The 17,389-nt window shown below is 40.4% G+C and overlaps 1 protein-coding gene across 2 annotated transcripts in view; it reads left to right on the plus strand.

Moving 5' to 3' along the window:
• FGD4 (FYVE, RhoGEF and PH domain containing 4) overlaps positions 1-17,389 on the plus strand; it is a 154,373-nt gene that overhangs the window by 127,905 nt on the left and 9,079 nt on the right. For both annotated transcript variants that reach the window (XM_084809448.1, XM_084809449.1), the window contains exons 6-13: positions 327-472; positions 2,494-2,650; positions 3,868-4,006; positions 5,571-5,629; positions 7,061-7,207; positions 10,125-10,297; positions 12,973-13,003; positions 13,864-13,959. In XM_084809448.1, the coding sequence (XP_084665574.1) occupies positions 327-472; positions 2,494-2,650; positions 3,868-4,006; positions 5,571-5,629; positions 7,061-7,207; positions 10,125-10,297; positions 12,973-13,003; positions 13,864-13,959 (948 nt within the window). The remainder of the gene's footprint in view (positions 1-326; positions 473-2,493; positions 2,651-3,867; positions 4,007-5,570; positions 5,630-7,060; positions 7,208-10,124; positions 10,298-12,972; positions 13,004-13,863; positions 13,960-17,389) is intronic.

Below are 17,389 nucleotides of genomic sequence, written 5' to 3' on the forward strand. Positions count from 1 at the left end.
CAGCCACAGGAGAATATCAGAAGCTTCCTCTTCCATTTTAGAACTGCAGTTTAGAGGGAAGCTGACCAATCTGAGTCTTGAAGTTCATTTGATTGTTCACTTCGTTTTCTGCAAGCAAGTGTAATTACAAGAGAAATAGAAGAAGTGATTCTGAGGTGGTACATGAAAATGGAAGGAGGTCATTATAACAAAAGGAGTTTTTTTTAATTTGCTTCAGATTACTTGTAAACCCCTCAGACACTTGTCGATTTCTTGTTTGCCCTATGTTGTTTGAGGAGAGCAAGAATGCATGTTTTGTGGCTGACTCCACTTTTCATCCATTGCAGGTATTTTATTGTAAACTGGTAGATGAAGCTAACCGGGGGTCATTTCCTGCTGAAGTTGTTAATAAAATCTTTTCCAACATTTCATCCATAAATCAATTCCACAGTCAATTCTTGCTACCAGAACTTGAGAAAAGAATGCAAGAATGGTAAGCATTGCTGCAAATTATTGGAGGATAATAGTCTGTGAATGGTAATGAGCATCATCTGTGTCCTTCGAAGGCTCTAGGGTCCTGTGTTAAAGGGACAATCTAGCTTGCAGTATTGGAATCTACAGTGTTCTTAATGGCATCACAGGAAGGTCCAGAAAGATATAAGATAGATTAACTTTCTGCCTTAAAGCAGGTCCTTCCATACACAACATGATTAGATAGACACTGACCATGATGTGAAATCCCATCTATTGAGTCTTCCCAAAATAAAATATTGGAGTGCAAGTCCAGCAGCCAGACATCCTTGGTTGTATGACAGAAGGATAGATTTTGCCATTGTTCAGCAAATATGAATGGAATTGTATGAAACTATGAATGTATTTCATACTTCTTTGGCTCTGTTCATTCATAAAGCACACTATCTACAAAGCAAATAGATTTGATAAAAGAAAACCAACCTTATAATTCCAGGAAGGCTTCTGTTTTTAAAAATGCATTATCTTGAAGCAGTCATCTGTGACCAGAATATCTGAAGTGGCTTTGAAGTTGTTGAGCCACCTTTGAAATTTTTATAATGCTGGGCAGTTCAAAGAGAATTGCTACCTTTTCAAAGGAGAAGTCTGGTGGAAAAACCTGACATGACCATCAAGGAGAAGCAATGTCCACTTCCTGGGGATATTAACAAGTTGATGGCTGCATTTCGTTGCAATGATTAAACTAGTGTTTAGTGTTAAGACAGGCCTTGGGCTTACACACCTCACTCTCCTCTGGTGTGGCTGTAAGGAGAGTGGAAGCTTTCATTTCTGTTTTTCGCTAACTGCTCTTTAGTGTTATGCCCAAACCCAGGGAAACTGTGGTGAAACTTAACCGTATTTTATTGAAAAAAGCAAGCTTCATAAACTGAGCTTTGAAGTTGGCTTATTTCAGAAAAACATATCATGATTAACCACAGTTTGAGTTTGGACAAAATGCTAAACGGTGGTTAGTCAAAATGGAAGTAACAGCTCCAGTCTTCTCTTTGTAGCTACATTAGGGAACGAGGGGGAACACACGAGTGCAAGGCTTGTCTAGGCTGGTTCCTGTAATGATAAACAGGGTTTGGGTGATTTGTGGCCCTCCAGATGTTTTTAGACTGCAACTCCCAAAGCCCTAGCCAGCAGAGCCCATGATGGGAATTACAGTCCAGCAACATCTGGGACACCACAAATTACCCACCCTTGAGATAAAACCTAGTTTATCATTGCGTCCAAACACTCCCTGATGCGACTCTATGGGAAGCGTAGGGGGTCCTGCTTTTTCCATCACTGCCTTAAAATTCCCTATTTTGCACAAATCCACATTAGAGAGAGCATTTAGAAAGAAAATATGCCACCTTTGTGACATGGCTTCCAGCTGTAGAATTTATATTTTGTGGCAATGAAAATGGAAAATGATACTACATCTGTAAATAACAGGCAACCACTTATCTTTTTATAAGCTGCACTTCTTGTTTTAAGAAGCTGTGGGGCCTCCCACCTCAAAATAATACAATAGTTTAAAAATCTTTTGATATGCCTAGTATACTCACAAAGTTACATTACAGTCACCAGTGCTTTGTATTTTGTAGCTTTATACAATCATTTGCAAATTATTTTACCCCTTTATTTGAAAAGCAGGGGCTGTTATGATTTTCTGTATGTCGGTTTTGTGATTGTTATTTTCCTCAGCCCTGAAGCAATTCTCTACATTGAAGTATATTTTCCTTGAGTCAGAATATTATATGGCACTTTCAATAAGGTGAATGTAGTAGGTTCCCCCGCCCCCAATCTATATACGTTGTCACATGGTGACAAAAAAGCCTGCCATTTAAAATCCTCTGGCTAGATTATGGGATTTTTGAAATTTATAACATAGTATAAAAGGCATGTAGAATAAACCAAAGGATAAAAAATGGACAGGACTGAGGAACCGATAATAATAGCAAACATTAACTGACTTAATGTGTATCCATATAATATTGTTTTCTTTTTCCTATTCAGGGACACAAACCCCAGGATCAGTGATATCCTGCAGAAATTAGCTCCTTTCCTCAAGATGTATGGAGAGTATGTGAAGAATTTTGACAATGCAATGGAGTTGGTGAAAACGTGGACTGAGCGATCACCTCACTTCAAATCCATTATTCAAGATATTCAGGTAGTATGTGACCTGCTAAGTGTGTTGGCAATCAAGACAATGGGGTATTCAAAAATAACAGCAGCTTTCGGCGGCAACTGGTGGGTTAATTAACCCATGGCTTGTTCTTGGATTAATTTGGGATTGTTTAATCATGAACAACCCCAGGTTTGGACATCACATTAACAACCCTCAAGTGTGGCATTCAAGGGCTGTTACTGGAATCAGAAAGTGGCTTGCACACAGCGCACATCTCGGCAATTTGGGGGTTAATTAACTAACCCATGAATTGCCGCCGAAAGCTGCCATTACATCTGAACACGGTCATTATCTGTACTACAGCACTTTATTTCATTGCTTGATATAGTGCCTCCAGTGAACAAACGGGGGGCTTGAAGGTTGTGACAAACAGTATGTCTGCACTTTCAACCCTGTGAGGTATATCCTGGAGGTAGGGCTGCCACCATCCATACATTAATAACTCTTACTTAATATTGAATAACTTATAACCTGGACATATGGGAATCCAGGCTCGTGGCTTTTATATATAGAGAAGAATAGGCTCATTTTCCAGAGCTTCTTTAAACTCCTTAAAAACCAGGTCAGCATGTTTGCCAAGCAGTCCAGTGCATGGATAAGGCCAACCTTCAGGCTAGGCAAAGAACTAAATCAATTCCAATATATCCAATTGAATATATTTATTCAAGAATCAAGCAGACAGAAGTTCAGAAATGGTCAGTTGCTTTTAAAATAAAATGGAACCTCAAACTAGCTATCTAAAACTTGCCAAGATTCTAAGAGTAATTTGCCAAAACAGCTTGGTAGTGGGGGGAGGGGAACACCTGGGGCTCTACAGCATGGCAGAGTCCAACCTTGACTCTTTGCCAGCCGTTCAAAGACAAAAATAAAAGATTTCACAACCAGAGATATTTCTGTGAGGTCTGAAGAGTTCCTAGAGAGATAAATTCAAACTGACCAGCCAGTGCCTCAGTTGGGGAGCCTGCTTCACTCCGCACAGGCTTTTCCCGGCCATAGGAAAGCCAGTTCCCAGACCAAGGTGCTGGCTGGAAGATCACTTTAAGGGTTTTAAGGATTACATGGAAGCAATATGTTGCTTTCATTTGGTAGTTTTCCTACAAAGTATTGTTAAAATAAGCTATTTCACTATAACAGATATAGAGTAAAAGATATATATTTCTGAAGCTCTGGTTTCAACAAACGTTTGTGTGTTGTTTTAGAAACAGAAAGTCTGTGGAAATCTGACATTGCAGCATCACATGCTAGAGCCAGTGCAACGTATTCCGCGGTATGAGATGCTTCTGAAGGACTACCTAAGAAAATTGCCTCAAGACTCTCTAGACTGGAAAGATGCTGAAAGTAAATATGTTTGTGCAAGTTTTATATCCAGTATTGCAATGTAACAGAAGAACTACTTAACAATTCAGAACTATGCCAATGGGAGGCGGACAGAATTTCATAGGAACCACCTTTTAAAATATTCTCTTTTGTGCAATGATGAAATGTCTCTGTAAAATGTCTCTTTTATTCAGAGTTTTCTGGCCAGGAAAAAAAGGCAGCGTTTTCAGCCTTTGTTTTCTGGAAAGCAGTCCAGATTGTGAATACACAGATTGCATCAGAACTGATCATCAAGATATCCAGGATAGACAAAAGGAAGTATTTTTTCACACAGCATGTAATTGATTTGTAGAATTCACTGCTGCAAGATGTGGTGATGGCCTCTTGCTTCTATGAATATAAAAGGAGCTTCGACAAATTCATGGAGTACAGGTCTATCAGTGGCTAGTAGTCACAATTTTTATATGCAATGTCCAGATTCAGAGGCAGTGTGCCCCTGATTATCAGCTTCTAGGAGCAATAACAGGAGGGGGCTGTTGCCTTCTTGTTTTGCTTGTGGGCTTCCCAGAGGCATGTGGTCGGCCACTGTAGGAAATAGAATGCTGGACTTAGATGGACTGTGGGAGTGATTCAGTAGGGCTCTTTTTTTTTTTTTTTTTAACAAAATATCCCTTATTCTTAGACTATTTCCCATTTGCAAAATCTTGAAGAATTTAACCATTTCCTCTGCATTTTCCTCTCTATGTTTTCCTGTATACTTTTTCATATCATTTCTTGGTCCTGTAGTTCTATGAGTATTCATAATAGCTTCTCAAGAATAATTAAATATCGGTCCAGTTCACATGTGACAGTCTTTCAAATTCTGGCTTACCGTGAGTGTGCTGGTGCGTGCTGGCTCACTGTAAGTGTGCTGGTGCATGCTGCTGGATAGCTCACGCTTGGCTTTTCTTGCCCGTGGGTGTGGCTAAACAAGCCAGGGACGTATTTTGCACGATCATGGAGGGGAAATAAGCCGCCGTGGCTTACTTCCCCTTCCTACGCATGCCAGTCATGTGCCGTGGAGGGATTAGCATAATTACCCTCAGCAGTGCAGCTTGTCTTGTTGTGTGAACGCTGGGCAAGGTGTCTTGTTGCCCCACAGCAGGCCATGAGTTTTTAGTGGCTTGTTACCCACAGCAACAAGCCATCCTGCCTGAGTTTGCACAACATGACAAGCTGCACTGCCAGGGGTAATTATGCCAATCCCCACCCCTGACGTGACTGGCAATTCTGAGTCGTGAAGAAGTGTTCTGTTAAGAGCTTGTCATGCTTTTTTCCAGTGAAATATATATGATCTGACCAGTGACTATTTTATAGTAACCTATAACAACTGTGCAGAGTCCTTTTTACGTCTCCACATTTTGACTTTCTCTACTTCAATTTAAGTTCAGTAAGTCTAAGGAAACTCATTGCAGTAAATCATGATGTTTGCTTTACTTTGGCAATAAAACAAATCATAGGAAATTTTCAAGGTGGTATTTGAAAAAGCAGTTTATGTATTATAGAACAAGCAATTCATCTTCTCTTGGTTATTCTTCTCCTATAGAATCCTTGGAAATAATATCCACAGCAGCAAGTCATTCCAATAGTGCCATCAGAAAAATGGTGAGTGATTCCTATGAACTTTTCTGCCCTGCATAATCTGCATTTCAGATTATTTTAATATTAATTGGATGATGAACAGGCAAGTCTGTGAATGCCTAGGTAGGAAATACTGCTATTGTTAAGCCATTATATTAGCTTTCACTATATGTCCCATACTTGTATTTTAAGAGTTCTAATGCAGTTAATATTTAAATTAACAATTAGGACTGTCACCTAATAGAAGAAATCTTAGTCATTGAATCATATGAGTTTGAATTAATTTAAATCTGTTTGCATATTACCAAATATAGTTTTGAAGGAGAAGCACACTTAATTTTGAGATGATGCATATATATATGTCACAGTAGCCACCATCCGATGTGAGAGAAAAAGAGGAATATGTCTTCTAAGACGACACCTGTCAGCTGTAGTTTTAAGTCTTTAGGCAACTTGTGGCCCTCCAGATGTTTTGGACTGCAGCTGCCATTTCCCCTCACCATTGGCTATCCTGGCTAGCGCTGATGGCAGTTGTAGGGCAAAACATCTGGAGGGCCACAAGTTGTCCAAATTGCAGTCTTACTATCAAGGTATTAAATCGTTTTACTAGATGAAGTGTATTTGTTATTTTTGGACCTGGTATTTCTTTCAAGGAGCCCAGAGCAGCATACTGTACATGGTCTTTTCCTTGCTATTTGATCTTCACTATAACCCTGTGAAGTAGGTTAGGCTGAGAGAGAGTGACTGGCCTAAGCTTCATAGCTGAGTAGGGATTTGAACTGGGATCTATTCAGTCTTAGTCAAGCACCCTAATAATTGGACCACCCTGGCACTAAAGTTCTTTACTTTTTCACTGACCGAGCACAATATCTCAGTATTATCTTTTGAAGACATTTAGAGCTTTTCTACATGAGACTGTAAATGTGCTGTATCTACTTTCGATTCCCTCACAGAATTGAGGTCTGAGCACTACATGAAGAGTGTTTCCTTTCCTGCTTTTCCACTATATAACCTCTAGATGGCACTGTAGTATGGCAGAATAGCACTAATACACAAGTGAAAAAAGTGGGTTCTTTTACTTTTACAATTAAATACTGCATTTTCCCTGTTCTAAAAAAAAAACTCACTGAAAGTGCTCTTTAGACACAGAAGTAAAAGTCATGATGACATCTAACGAACTCATAAACAACAGTGAGTAGGGAATGGTGAACGCACAATAGATGTCTCATGTAGAAAAGCCCTTCGTGATGACTGATTTTTCTCTATTCAAAATACAAATCTCTTACTATGAAAGTCGCTTTATTGCAAGACTTGCCCAACATCTGCAATCATTTTCATATCGAACCAGTTCATTCATTAGTTCCTAAAACCATTTCATGCTTTAACCTTTTTCATAAAAACAATTTTATGTGGCTTGCACTAATGCTGCCATTTTTTTTTATTTTAATGTAAAAGGAAAACTTGAAGAAATTGCTGGAGGTTTATGAAATGTTAGGAGAAGAAGAAGATATTGTTAATCCTTCAAATGAGCTCATTAAAGAAGGACAGATACTTAAACTTGCTGCTCGTAATACATCTGCCCAAGAAAGATACCTATTCTTAGTAAGTATTTATCTCTGATAACTCACTTATTGTAGCCGTGCATAAAGTTTCTAATTTCTCATCGTTTCTGGATTTTTCTGTTTCAGTGATTAGGTGAATCCCTAATGCTGGCACCCTGAAAAATGTTTGCAAATTGACACTCCCTCCCCGCACCTGTACTTCGTTGGTGTTAACCATTGCTTACCATTGCATCTGAAACAATACTAAATGTGTTCAATGCAAACCAGATTTCCTTTTAACTAGGGCTTGTAAACTACTTTAAACCCATATTGGAACCGTAGGTAACAATAATCATGGCTGGTGACAGTGCAGATGTAACACTAAACCATGGTTAAGACTGATGAGTAAATGGGACTTCTCTTAAAGTTGTGTTTAAGATGCACATGCATACACCTACCCCCCCCTCCAACAAACAAGTAGCCTTAAATCATGAGTGCTCTGGGGAAAAATGGCCCATCCCTCACATTTCAGAATTCCCTCATGTTTTGTGGATTAACATATAAAGCAAGTTTCAAATTAATCCTTGCCAGAATTAAAACCACTAAGATATTCAGTTATTAATGATCAAACATACCAGCAGCACATTTAAATGTCGCTTCAAAGATGCATACACTACCCCAGCTGGCGAAGGTAATTTAAGAAGCCTGAGATTCGGTTGTTATAATGACTTGAAGCTCTGCTCCTTTTTTCTGGATTACACTATAAAATAGCTTGCAAGGAAGGAATCATTATGGATTAGGTTGAGAGCAGATTGAGTATATACAAGGATTCTCCAGGATCGACTTGATGGTTTAAGCCGCAGCTCTGTCATCTAAAGTTTAAAGCATAAGTGAACTTTTCTCACTGTGGTTCAAACATGCAGATCCCTCATACCTATTTGAATGGAAGGAACAAATATGTCCAATAAGAGGAAGGGCTGAATACCAATATGAAAATATACTTTACTGTTCACAAAGGACAGAAAAACCTATCATTTGCTGGTTAGAAAGGTTTTATTGGAATCAAAAGCTTTCAAAAGCTTTGCTGCTGAGGACAAAAACGTGCTTTGTGCCTCTTCGGCAAAAGAAAGACTTGACTATGCTTTTTTATTCTTATCGCATTCAGAGGAAAAGGTAGAACTGTGCCACAGCATCCTGGCTGTGGCACAGGATGCTGAAGAGCATGAACACTTTCATTGATCCAGTGAAATTGCCACATTGGCTCTCTGCAAACTAGGGATGGATGGTCACCCCAGAGTTCGGGTCCTCCAGGCACCCGCCGAGCTGCTAACGCAGTTCATGCACCCCCAGACCCTACAAGCGTCATTTTGCGAAAGAAAATGGCAATTGTGAATATATACACATCTAGTCTTACGCAAAATGACTCCATGAATGGCCAATATATGCAAGATTACAAACGTAAATGGCTCATTTAAGCCTGCAATCTTGCATATATCAGCCATTCACAGTGCCGTTTTGCGTAAGACTAGATGTCACATAATTTGCAATTGCCATTTTCTTTCACAAAAAAGCACTCGCAGACAGGTCCGGGGTGAGTGCATGCAGCTCGGCAAGCACGGAGGGGGGCTCGAGCGGGGGCAGGTGCTCTGGGGGTGCAGGCGGGGGCAGTCCACTGGGCTCCCAGACCCAATTGGGCACGCATGCCATCCCTACTGCAAACCATAGTTTGCGGATCAGAAGCCAGCCTCCCTCCGTATGAATTCCCCCTTGCAGTTGTCTAAAATAAATCTCTTTGTAGGAAGTAAAAGTCTGCATAGAATATTCCCCTCCATAAAAAGAAACAGCAGTTACTACTTAATTAAAATGTTGTTGCATTCGTAGCCACATGGACTCTATGAACCATGTGTAACAGCTGGCTGTAAATCATCTGGCTTTGGATTTTCTTCTGAATCCCTACAAGTAGCTAGATTTCATTACTTGTTGTTTCAATGCACAGTGAAAATTTAATTGAATTTTAGACAGTCTGGAATTTTAAAAGCATCAAGTAAGCAGTTGTAATAAATTTTCATGGAAAAGCACTACTTTCAAAAATATAATCCTAGAACTTTTTGCTACACTGGAACAGTACGTTACAGCGTTGCCTTTACCCTTTTCTCCAGCCACCCACATGCCTGCTGCTTCAGCTGTTCCTGCTCTGCTGCTCCAGTGTGGCATTTGCATCCTTGCTTATTAACGTGGATGTATGCAAATGCGTCAGTGGTGCAGGGCTGACTTGGCCACCACCCCCATCTTGTTCCATATTGCTGTAATGAGCCACCTACACCTAACAGTACAAATAGTCCTTGCAGACACCTCTGCCCACACCTGCAGAAAGCACCACAAAGCTTAAAAGTGCAGCCCCGAACAATGATGATTTCAAATGAAACAATGATTAACCAAGTGTTAATTTGTCCATCTTTGAAATGCAAGGAAGCACAGCTTAAAGGGCCTGTCTTGTGTGGCAAGCACTTTATGCAACAAATATGCATTTATTCCTTCAATTTTGCACATTCTTCATGCCTTCTTTCAACGTTGCCCATCTATTGTGAGTGTGTTTGTTTCCCTTTATTCTCAGGGGCTAAATACAAGCTGCAAGCAAATGTGTGTATTAGAGCGGTGCATCTCTTCCCCCCCCCCCCCCGGTAAAGCGGCTTCAGGAAGGGGTCATGGAGAGCAGAGAAGCACCAAAGGTTTCAAAAGCAAGCCGCTGTTATTTAAACAAAACAAAAGCACGAATATTGTGGGATGTTGTAACATAATTAGTGATGACTGACCCAACTCCTACATCATATTTCTGAACATTTCTATTCTTATGTTGTGTTTCAGTATTTAATCATCTGCCTTTTCCAAGTCACACATGCAAGTGGGTGTTTTGTGGGGAGACTCAGGTTTGTCTTTGTGGAAACTAACATCTGTTGGTGTGGCTTGTACTTTTTCAGTTCAACAACATGTTGCTATACTGTGTCCCCAAATTCAGCTTAGTGGGATCTAAATTCACAGTTCGGACAAGAGTTGGTATTGATGGTATGAAGATTGTGGAAACACACAATGAAGAATACCCATACACATTCCAAGTGTCTGGAAAAGAGCGAACTTTGGAGTTGCAGGCCAGGTAAGAGACATGCAAGTGAGATTTTAGCATAGTGGCACTTAAAGGTAAACTTGAAAGTAGCAGGGCTGCAGTGTAAAACTTGGGCTATATCAGCTTTGCACTTGGAATGTATGGATGCTCCTACAGCCCCTTGCTGAAGTTCTATATGCCTGACTGCAGGGATGGAGATAGAAATTATGTTGGACTAAACTATATGGTTATAAGGAACCAAACAAGCCATGTATTTGCCTTAGTCCACCATCTTCTTAACTTTGGTAGACCACAGGCTGAGAGGAAGATGCACCTTTATTAAGCTGCCTGCAGAGTACTAGCTCTGTAATTATGTTTGCAAGTGAGCTAAAACACAAGCTGCAGAAGGGAAGGCAAAACCCTCTTTCCTGGGTGTCTGTCCAATCTAACTGGAGGTGATATATGTGAGGGTGGTGGTAAGGATCATCTTGGAAGTTTCAAGTGCTGAGAAGATCACAGGCATGAAGAGATCCCAGAATATCTTAGATCATTGGGAAACAGCAAAGCTGCTTGGGAGCATTTGACTAATGGAGTAAGAAAATCTCGCCTGTGGACTGAAGGATTGTACCGAATGTTGTTAATTGCATGCAGTTTGCAGTAAGTTTTAGTTATATGTAATAATGCTTTAGCTGTCATGATTGGTTAGTTCATTTTAATTTAGTGGACTGTGGGAACTTTTCCTATATTTTCTGGGGAGATTCTGTAAGATCCATTCAATGACACACAAGCTTTTTCCATTTTTAGTGGGAATTCATGAAAGTGCAACACTAATGTTTATCATACTAGCCAAACCTTCCTCCCCACATCCATCTAGCATATTCTTCATATATGATAGATATTACCTTCACCTTCCCCATAAAAAGTGCATTAGCTGTAATGTAAAGCTTGCCCAAAGGATTTCCTTTACCAGAAGCATGTGTATTTGTTTACTTTCTGATTCCACTAGAGTGCACATTGATGTTTGTGGGTAGTAAGGTGCATTTCATTATATAGAAGGTTGCTTCCTGTTGCACTCAGACAGTGATTACTCCAACTCTGTTGAAGAATTGAACTTAACGTTTGATTAGATCAATATGATGAACCATCCCTTTTCTCACATCTGTTTGAAAAAGAGTCTTGCCGATCTCAAAAGGACCAGTACAAGGTATTGGTTTACGATTCTTAGAACTGACATTGATGGTAGTGATTTTTTCCTGATTAGCTCCATTCTACAACACTTAAACATTGGCTGGGTTCATACAACATGACAGCCCACACTTAGGGTTGAGTTTGGATTGAGTGTGGGTTGTCATTGAACTGAGCCACACCAACAAACCATGGTTTGTTAACCATGAATAACCCACAAAGAAAATCCATGGTTTGTTGTTGCGTTGTGAACAACAACCCACATTCAACAACGTACCCAGCCTTGAGTGTTGGTTGATGTGTTGTATGAACCCAACCAGTCTCATACAAGAGGAATAATAGTGAAGGCTATGGTATATCTGCTGTTCACAAACAGGTATTTATTTATTTGTTTGTTTGTTTGTTTGTTAGCTAGCTAACTAGCTAGCTAGCTAGCTAGCTAGCCGGCCTCCCATCTGGCTGGCTACCTGGCCACTCTTTAGGTCTGTTCACTGTCATTTTCCTATTAGCAGCAAGTCTGAAATAGAAGCAAGTCTCAGACCTCCCCTGCCTTTATCCTTCATGTACTTAGAAAGTAATGTCAACTAGAAAATCCTCACGATCATATGAGTGTAGGATCTCCCCTAACCCTAGAAACTGAAAACCACAGGAGCAGTAATTTCCAAATTGTGCCAGGGCATGTTCATATGCTGCAGATGAACTGCTAGTTTGACACAAGAGAGGATTTACATAATTAGGAAGAAATCACACGAACCCAGTCTTACCATACAAACGGGAAGGGGGAAGGGGCTGGAATTGCTAAGCTGCCTTTGTATTTATTTAAATGAGCCACGAGTCAAAACTACAGAACTTCTTTCCTGCTGATACTTTTACAGGCAATTTTAATATTGCACAAAAACTAAGAGTTCTCCATTCCTGTCAATCCTTTCTACCCAGTGTGCATATTTATATGGTTAGGTTTTAGAGCTCCGTTTGACAATAAAACTGTGTCTTCACAAATACGACTTCTCATTGTGTTTTGCTGTAACTGCTAGTTATAGTTTTAAATGCTAAGTTCAGAGGAAATGCTAAGCCAAGGGCAAAGGGGAAGGAGTTGCGAGAGAGGGGAGAAACTCAGCTCTAAATTTAATATAACCACTTGTGAAGACTAAAAGGAGTTTGTTTTCATATATGCAGCACTATCGACATCGTTCCAGTTATCATTCTTTGACATTTCCTTATCAGTACATAGTGGTGAAGCAGTGGGAAGCCTAGTACTGGAAATGTCATCATGATTCCAGAGTATATTTGATTATCATACTTTCTTTAACATACATCTAATCCTATGCAGTTGAAATGCATCAGCTTTTGAACACAGGATCCAATTTTTTTCTTTTAACTTGACATTTTCATTATTCTCACTATAGCCTCCTCTGTTTAGATTTATGTTGGAGCAAATTAGAAGTTATGGGTGCCTTTAGGAAGTTGAAACTTAAATGACTATAGCTTTTTAACATTTCCTGAACTTGATTTTAACTATTATCTCCAACTGTGTTTCTTAGCTCAGAACAAGACAAAGAAGAATGGATAAAGGTAAATGTGCCTGCCTTATTAGTGTCAGGAGCGCCCTAGCGGCCTCTTTCAGTACACTCCAATAGCCAACTCAAGACACAGACGAAAGGATTCTTTTCAAGGCTTTGATCCTTTTACAACTTAATTACTCTTTCAGATGTTAATCACCAGCGACTAAGCAATGAACAGCAGAGTAGCCTATGCTCCGAGTAGGCCGTTGATCCCCGTTTGAAGGAGAATCACTTGAAGACCCTGAACTTATGGGCTAGGGAGAGATCCTCCCTCTTTCCCTTGGGTCCACGGGAGGCGGCCATTGCTTGCATGCCAAACGGGCGCTACACCTCCTTTCTGCGCCCTCCATCGCTCGTCGCTCCCTGTGTCTGCGTCGAGCGTCTAGCAAGCCCCCCTCCCACACTTTCTCACTGCTAGGATCATTATCTCAGGAATGCCGGCAGGAGGAATCTCTGCCAGCTGCTGTGCCAGTGAGGGATGAGCTGGCTCCTCTCCCACGGATTGCTGATCCTCCTCAGAATCAGAACTGCTCTGGGGTTCTATGGGCTCAGTTTCCACCCTGACAATTAGATACCACAATAAATGTGTAAGTTGTTAAGATGTAATGTTTCCTACAACTGGCTGACATGGCTACCCTGCTGGAATTTGCTTTATTTTTTGTGATTCCTTCAAAATTAAACTTCTAGTGCTTGTAGCTTTTAAAAATTAAATAATAAGGTTGATCATTAGTTATCTAATTATTAGTTTATCTAATAGTAATGAGTTACTATTACCTGGCATGCTTCTATTTTTCCCTAACCTCTTTCAGTTTGTCATTAAATGGTTTAGACTTTGCTTCAATTAAATCTAACCCATTTTATTCATTCCAGGCTCTTCAGAGTACTATAGATGCTTTTCAGCAGAGGAATGAAACATTCAGAAATGCTATTGCAAAAGAATATGACGACATGCCTATTGAAGTTTCTGTAAGTTGGGTGCCTGTAATGTTTTGGTAGTGTATGTCTGTAGCTGCTCATGTTAATGGAGTTTCTACTGGAAATGCTGAGTACTAATTCACACAATACCTTTGTATGCACATGAGCATGGCCTTTCCCCATGTAGATGCTTATATCAGCTTATCATCATCATGCCTTCAGTGTACATGGTGCTTTACAGAATACAAGAGAATAGTTCTCTGTCCAAAGGGCTTACAATCTATAAGTTACTACAGGGGGAAGAGAGGAAAGGGAGGGAAGTGGAGACAGGGGGAAATGGGGGAAGAATATAGAATGATTTAGTTACAGGTAGGGCATGAGGCTAGGGTGTTGTGTTTTCTTGGAAAAGGTGAGGTTTGAGAAGAAATTTATCTGTGTATGTGCTTTTTCACCACATCACCCTACCCTCTACCTTTCCTTCTATCATTACACTCTGTGGTCTGCATCAGCCAGTTTAGTCTGAAGTACATGTTTTTTCTAGAAAGACTATTATAGAGGCTTGGTTTGCACTGTCAGAGCTGGAGAAATAAGTCACAGTGGCTTATTTTCCCTGCTGCACATATTGGTCGCACTATCGTAACTATGCTTGGCAGCACAGCTTGTCACGTCATACAACCCCGGCCAGGGTGGCTTGTTGCCGTGGGTAACAAGCCACCCCGAACCCATGGGCTGTTGTAGGGTTCTGGGTGGCTTGTTACTCACAGCAACAAGCCACCCTGTCTGGGTTTGCACAACACAGTGAGCTGAGGGTAATTATGCTAATCCTCCCCAGCATGCAACTGGCATGCGCAGGGTGGTTAACAAGCCACCATGGCTTATTAACTACCCTGCAATTGTGCGAAGGAAGTCAGTGTGTGCGTGTATGTGTAGGACCATTATCAAGTCCTTTCCTTGAGCCAGTTTGTAGCTATGTTCTTATAAGAACATAAGCAGAGTTGTGCTGGATCAGACCTAAGGCCTATCTGGACCAGCATTTCTGTTTGCAAGATGCTGTTGGAAGCCCACAAGCAGGACATGAGTGGAGCAGGACCGTCCCACTCATGTTCCCCAGCAAATGACATACCTCCTCTGAAACTGGAGGTGATATATAGGCATCATAACTACTACGCATTGATAGCCTTATTCTCCATGAATTTGTCTAACCCCACTTTAAAGCCGTCCAAGCTGAATACATCTTGTGGTAGTGAATTCCATAGTTTAACTACATACGGTGTGAAGTCCTTCCTCTTAGCTGTCTTGAATCTCCTACCATTCAACTTCATTGAGTTACACTAGGTTATAGTATTATATGAGAGGGTAAGAAACTCTTCCTTGTCCACTTTCTCCATGCTATGCATAATGATATATACCTCTATCATGTCCCCCCTTACTTGCGTTTTTTCTAAGCTAAACAGCCTCAAACGTTGTAATCTTACAACATAGGAGAGTTGGTTCAGTCCCTTGATCATTTTGGCTGCCTTTTCTGCACCTTTCCAGCTCTACAATATCCTTTTTGAAGTGCAGTGACTAGTATACACTGGTGGTCACACCATAGATCTGTCAAAACGACATAATGATATTGGCAGTTTTATTTTCAATTCCTTACCTAATGAGCCCCAACATGGATCATTGCCCTGTTCACAGCAACTGCACGCTGGGCTGACATTTCCATTATGCTATCCATCACAACCCCAAGATCTCTTTTTTGGTCCATCATTGCCAGCTCAGACCCCATCACATATATATGAAATTAGGATTTTTTTTGCTCCAGTGTGCATCACTTTACACAGGCTTACACTGAAATCACATTTGCCTTTTTAATGCCCGTTCTCCCAGTTTGGAGAGATCTTTTTGGAGCTCTTCACAATCCCTTTTTGTTTTAACCACCCTAAATAATTTAGTGTTGTCAGCAAGCTTGGCCTCCTCACTGCTCACTCTTGGCTCCAGATCAGTTATGAACAAGTTAAAAAGCACCAGTCCCACTCCCAATATAGATCCCTGTGGGAACTTACTGTTTACATACCTCCATTGTGAAAAATGACCATTTATTCCTACTCTCTGCTTTCTGTTCTTTAACCAGTTACCTATCCATTAGAGGATCTCTCCTTTTATCCCATGACTGCTAAGCTTGCTCAGGAGTCTTTGGTGAGGGACTTTATCAAAGGCCTATTGGAATTCCAAGTAAACAGTGTCTACCGTCACCCCTGGATCACCCCTGTCCACATGTTTATTGACACTCTCAAAGAACTCTAAAAGGTTAGTGAGACAGGACTTACCTCTGCAGAACCCATGTTGATTCTTTTTCAGCAGGACTTACACTTGATAGTTTTATCTTTAATCATGCTTTCCACCAATTTGCCTAAAACAAGCGTTAAGCTAACCAGCTTGTAATTTCCTGGATCTCTGCTGGATCCCTTTTTAAAAATTGGTGTTACATTTGGGCACTCTCCAGTCCTCTGGCACAGAGGCTGATCTAAGGGATATGTTACAAATTTTTGTTAGAGGATCAGCAATTTCACATTTGTGTTCTTTAAGAATTCTACAATGGATACCATCAAGATCCAGTGATTTGTTAGCTTTCAATTTGTCAATAAAGTCTAGGACCTCATCTCTTGTCTCCACTATTTGCCTCAGTTCCTCAGCCTCTCTTCCTGAAAATATCAGTTCAGGCACAGGTATGTGCCTTACACCTTCTGAAGTGAAGACAGATGCAAAGAATTCATTCAGCTTCTCTGCAATCTCCTCATCCTCCTTTAGAACTCCTTTAACTGCATTGGCATCCAGTCTTCCAACTGCCTCCCTAACCAGTTTCATGCTTCTGATGATTTTAAATATTTTTTTATTATTGGTCTTAATGTTATTAATTAAATATTTCTCAAAATCCTTTTTTAGCAGCCCTTATTGTCTGCTTGCATTTCCTTTGTGCAAGTTTGTGTTCCTTTTTGTTCTTCTCATTTGGGCAAGATTTCCATTTTCTAAAGGAAGCCTTATCTCTAATAGCTCCCTTGACCCTACTTTTTAACCATGCTGGTAACCTCTTAGACTTTGTGCTATCTTTTCTGACCTGTGGTATACATTCTAGCTGAATATTCTATTAGTGTGGTTTTGAGTAAAGCCTGAGCACTCTGGAGAAGTTTGATCCTCTTGACTTTCCCTTTCAACTTCCTTTTTATCAGTTCCCTTCTTTTAGAGGCTCTTTTGAAGTCAAATGTGACTGTGTTTGATTTCCTTGGCACTTTTCCACTTACATATAAATTAAATTTGATAGCACTGTGGTCACTGTTTCCAATCAGTTCAACAACACTCACATCTCACACTGAGTCCTGAGCACCACTTAGGATTAAATCCAGGGTTGCCACTCTTCTGAACAATTTAGTGACCAACTGTTCTAGGTCGTAGCTGCCTAAGGTATCGAGACATGTTACCTCGTTGTCATGATGGG

Source organism: Heloderma suspectum, chromosome 7 (genome assembly GCF_057233095.1).
Source record: "Heloderma suspectum isolate Gila_16-S chromosome 7, 16-S_ref, whole genome shotgun sequence".
In the NCBI taxonomy this organism is placed as follows: Eukaryota; Metazoa; Chordata; class Lepidosauria; order Squamata; family Helodermatidae; genus Heloderma; species Heloderma suspectum.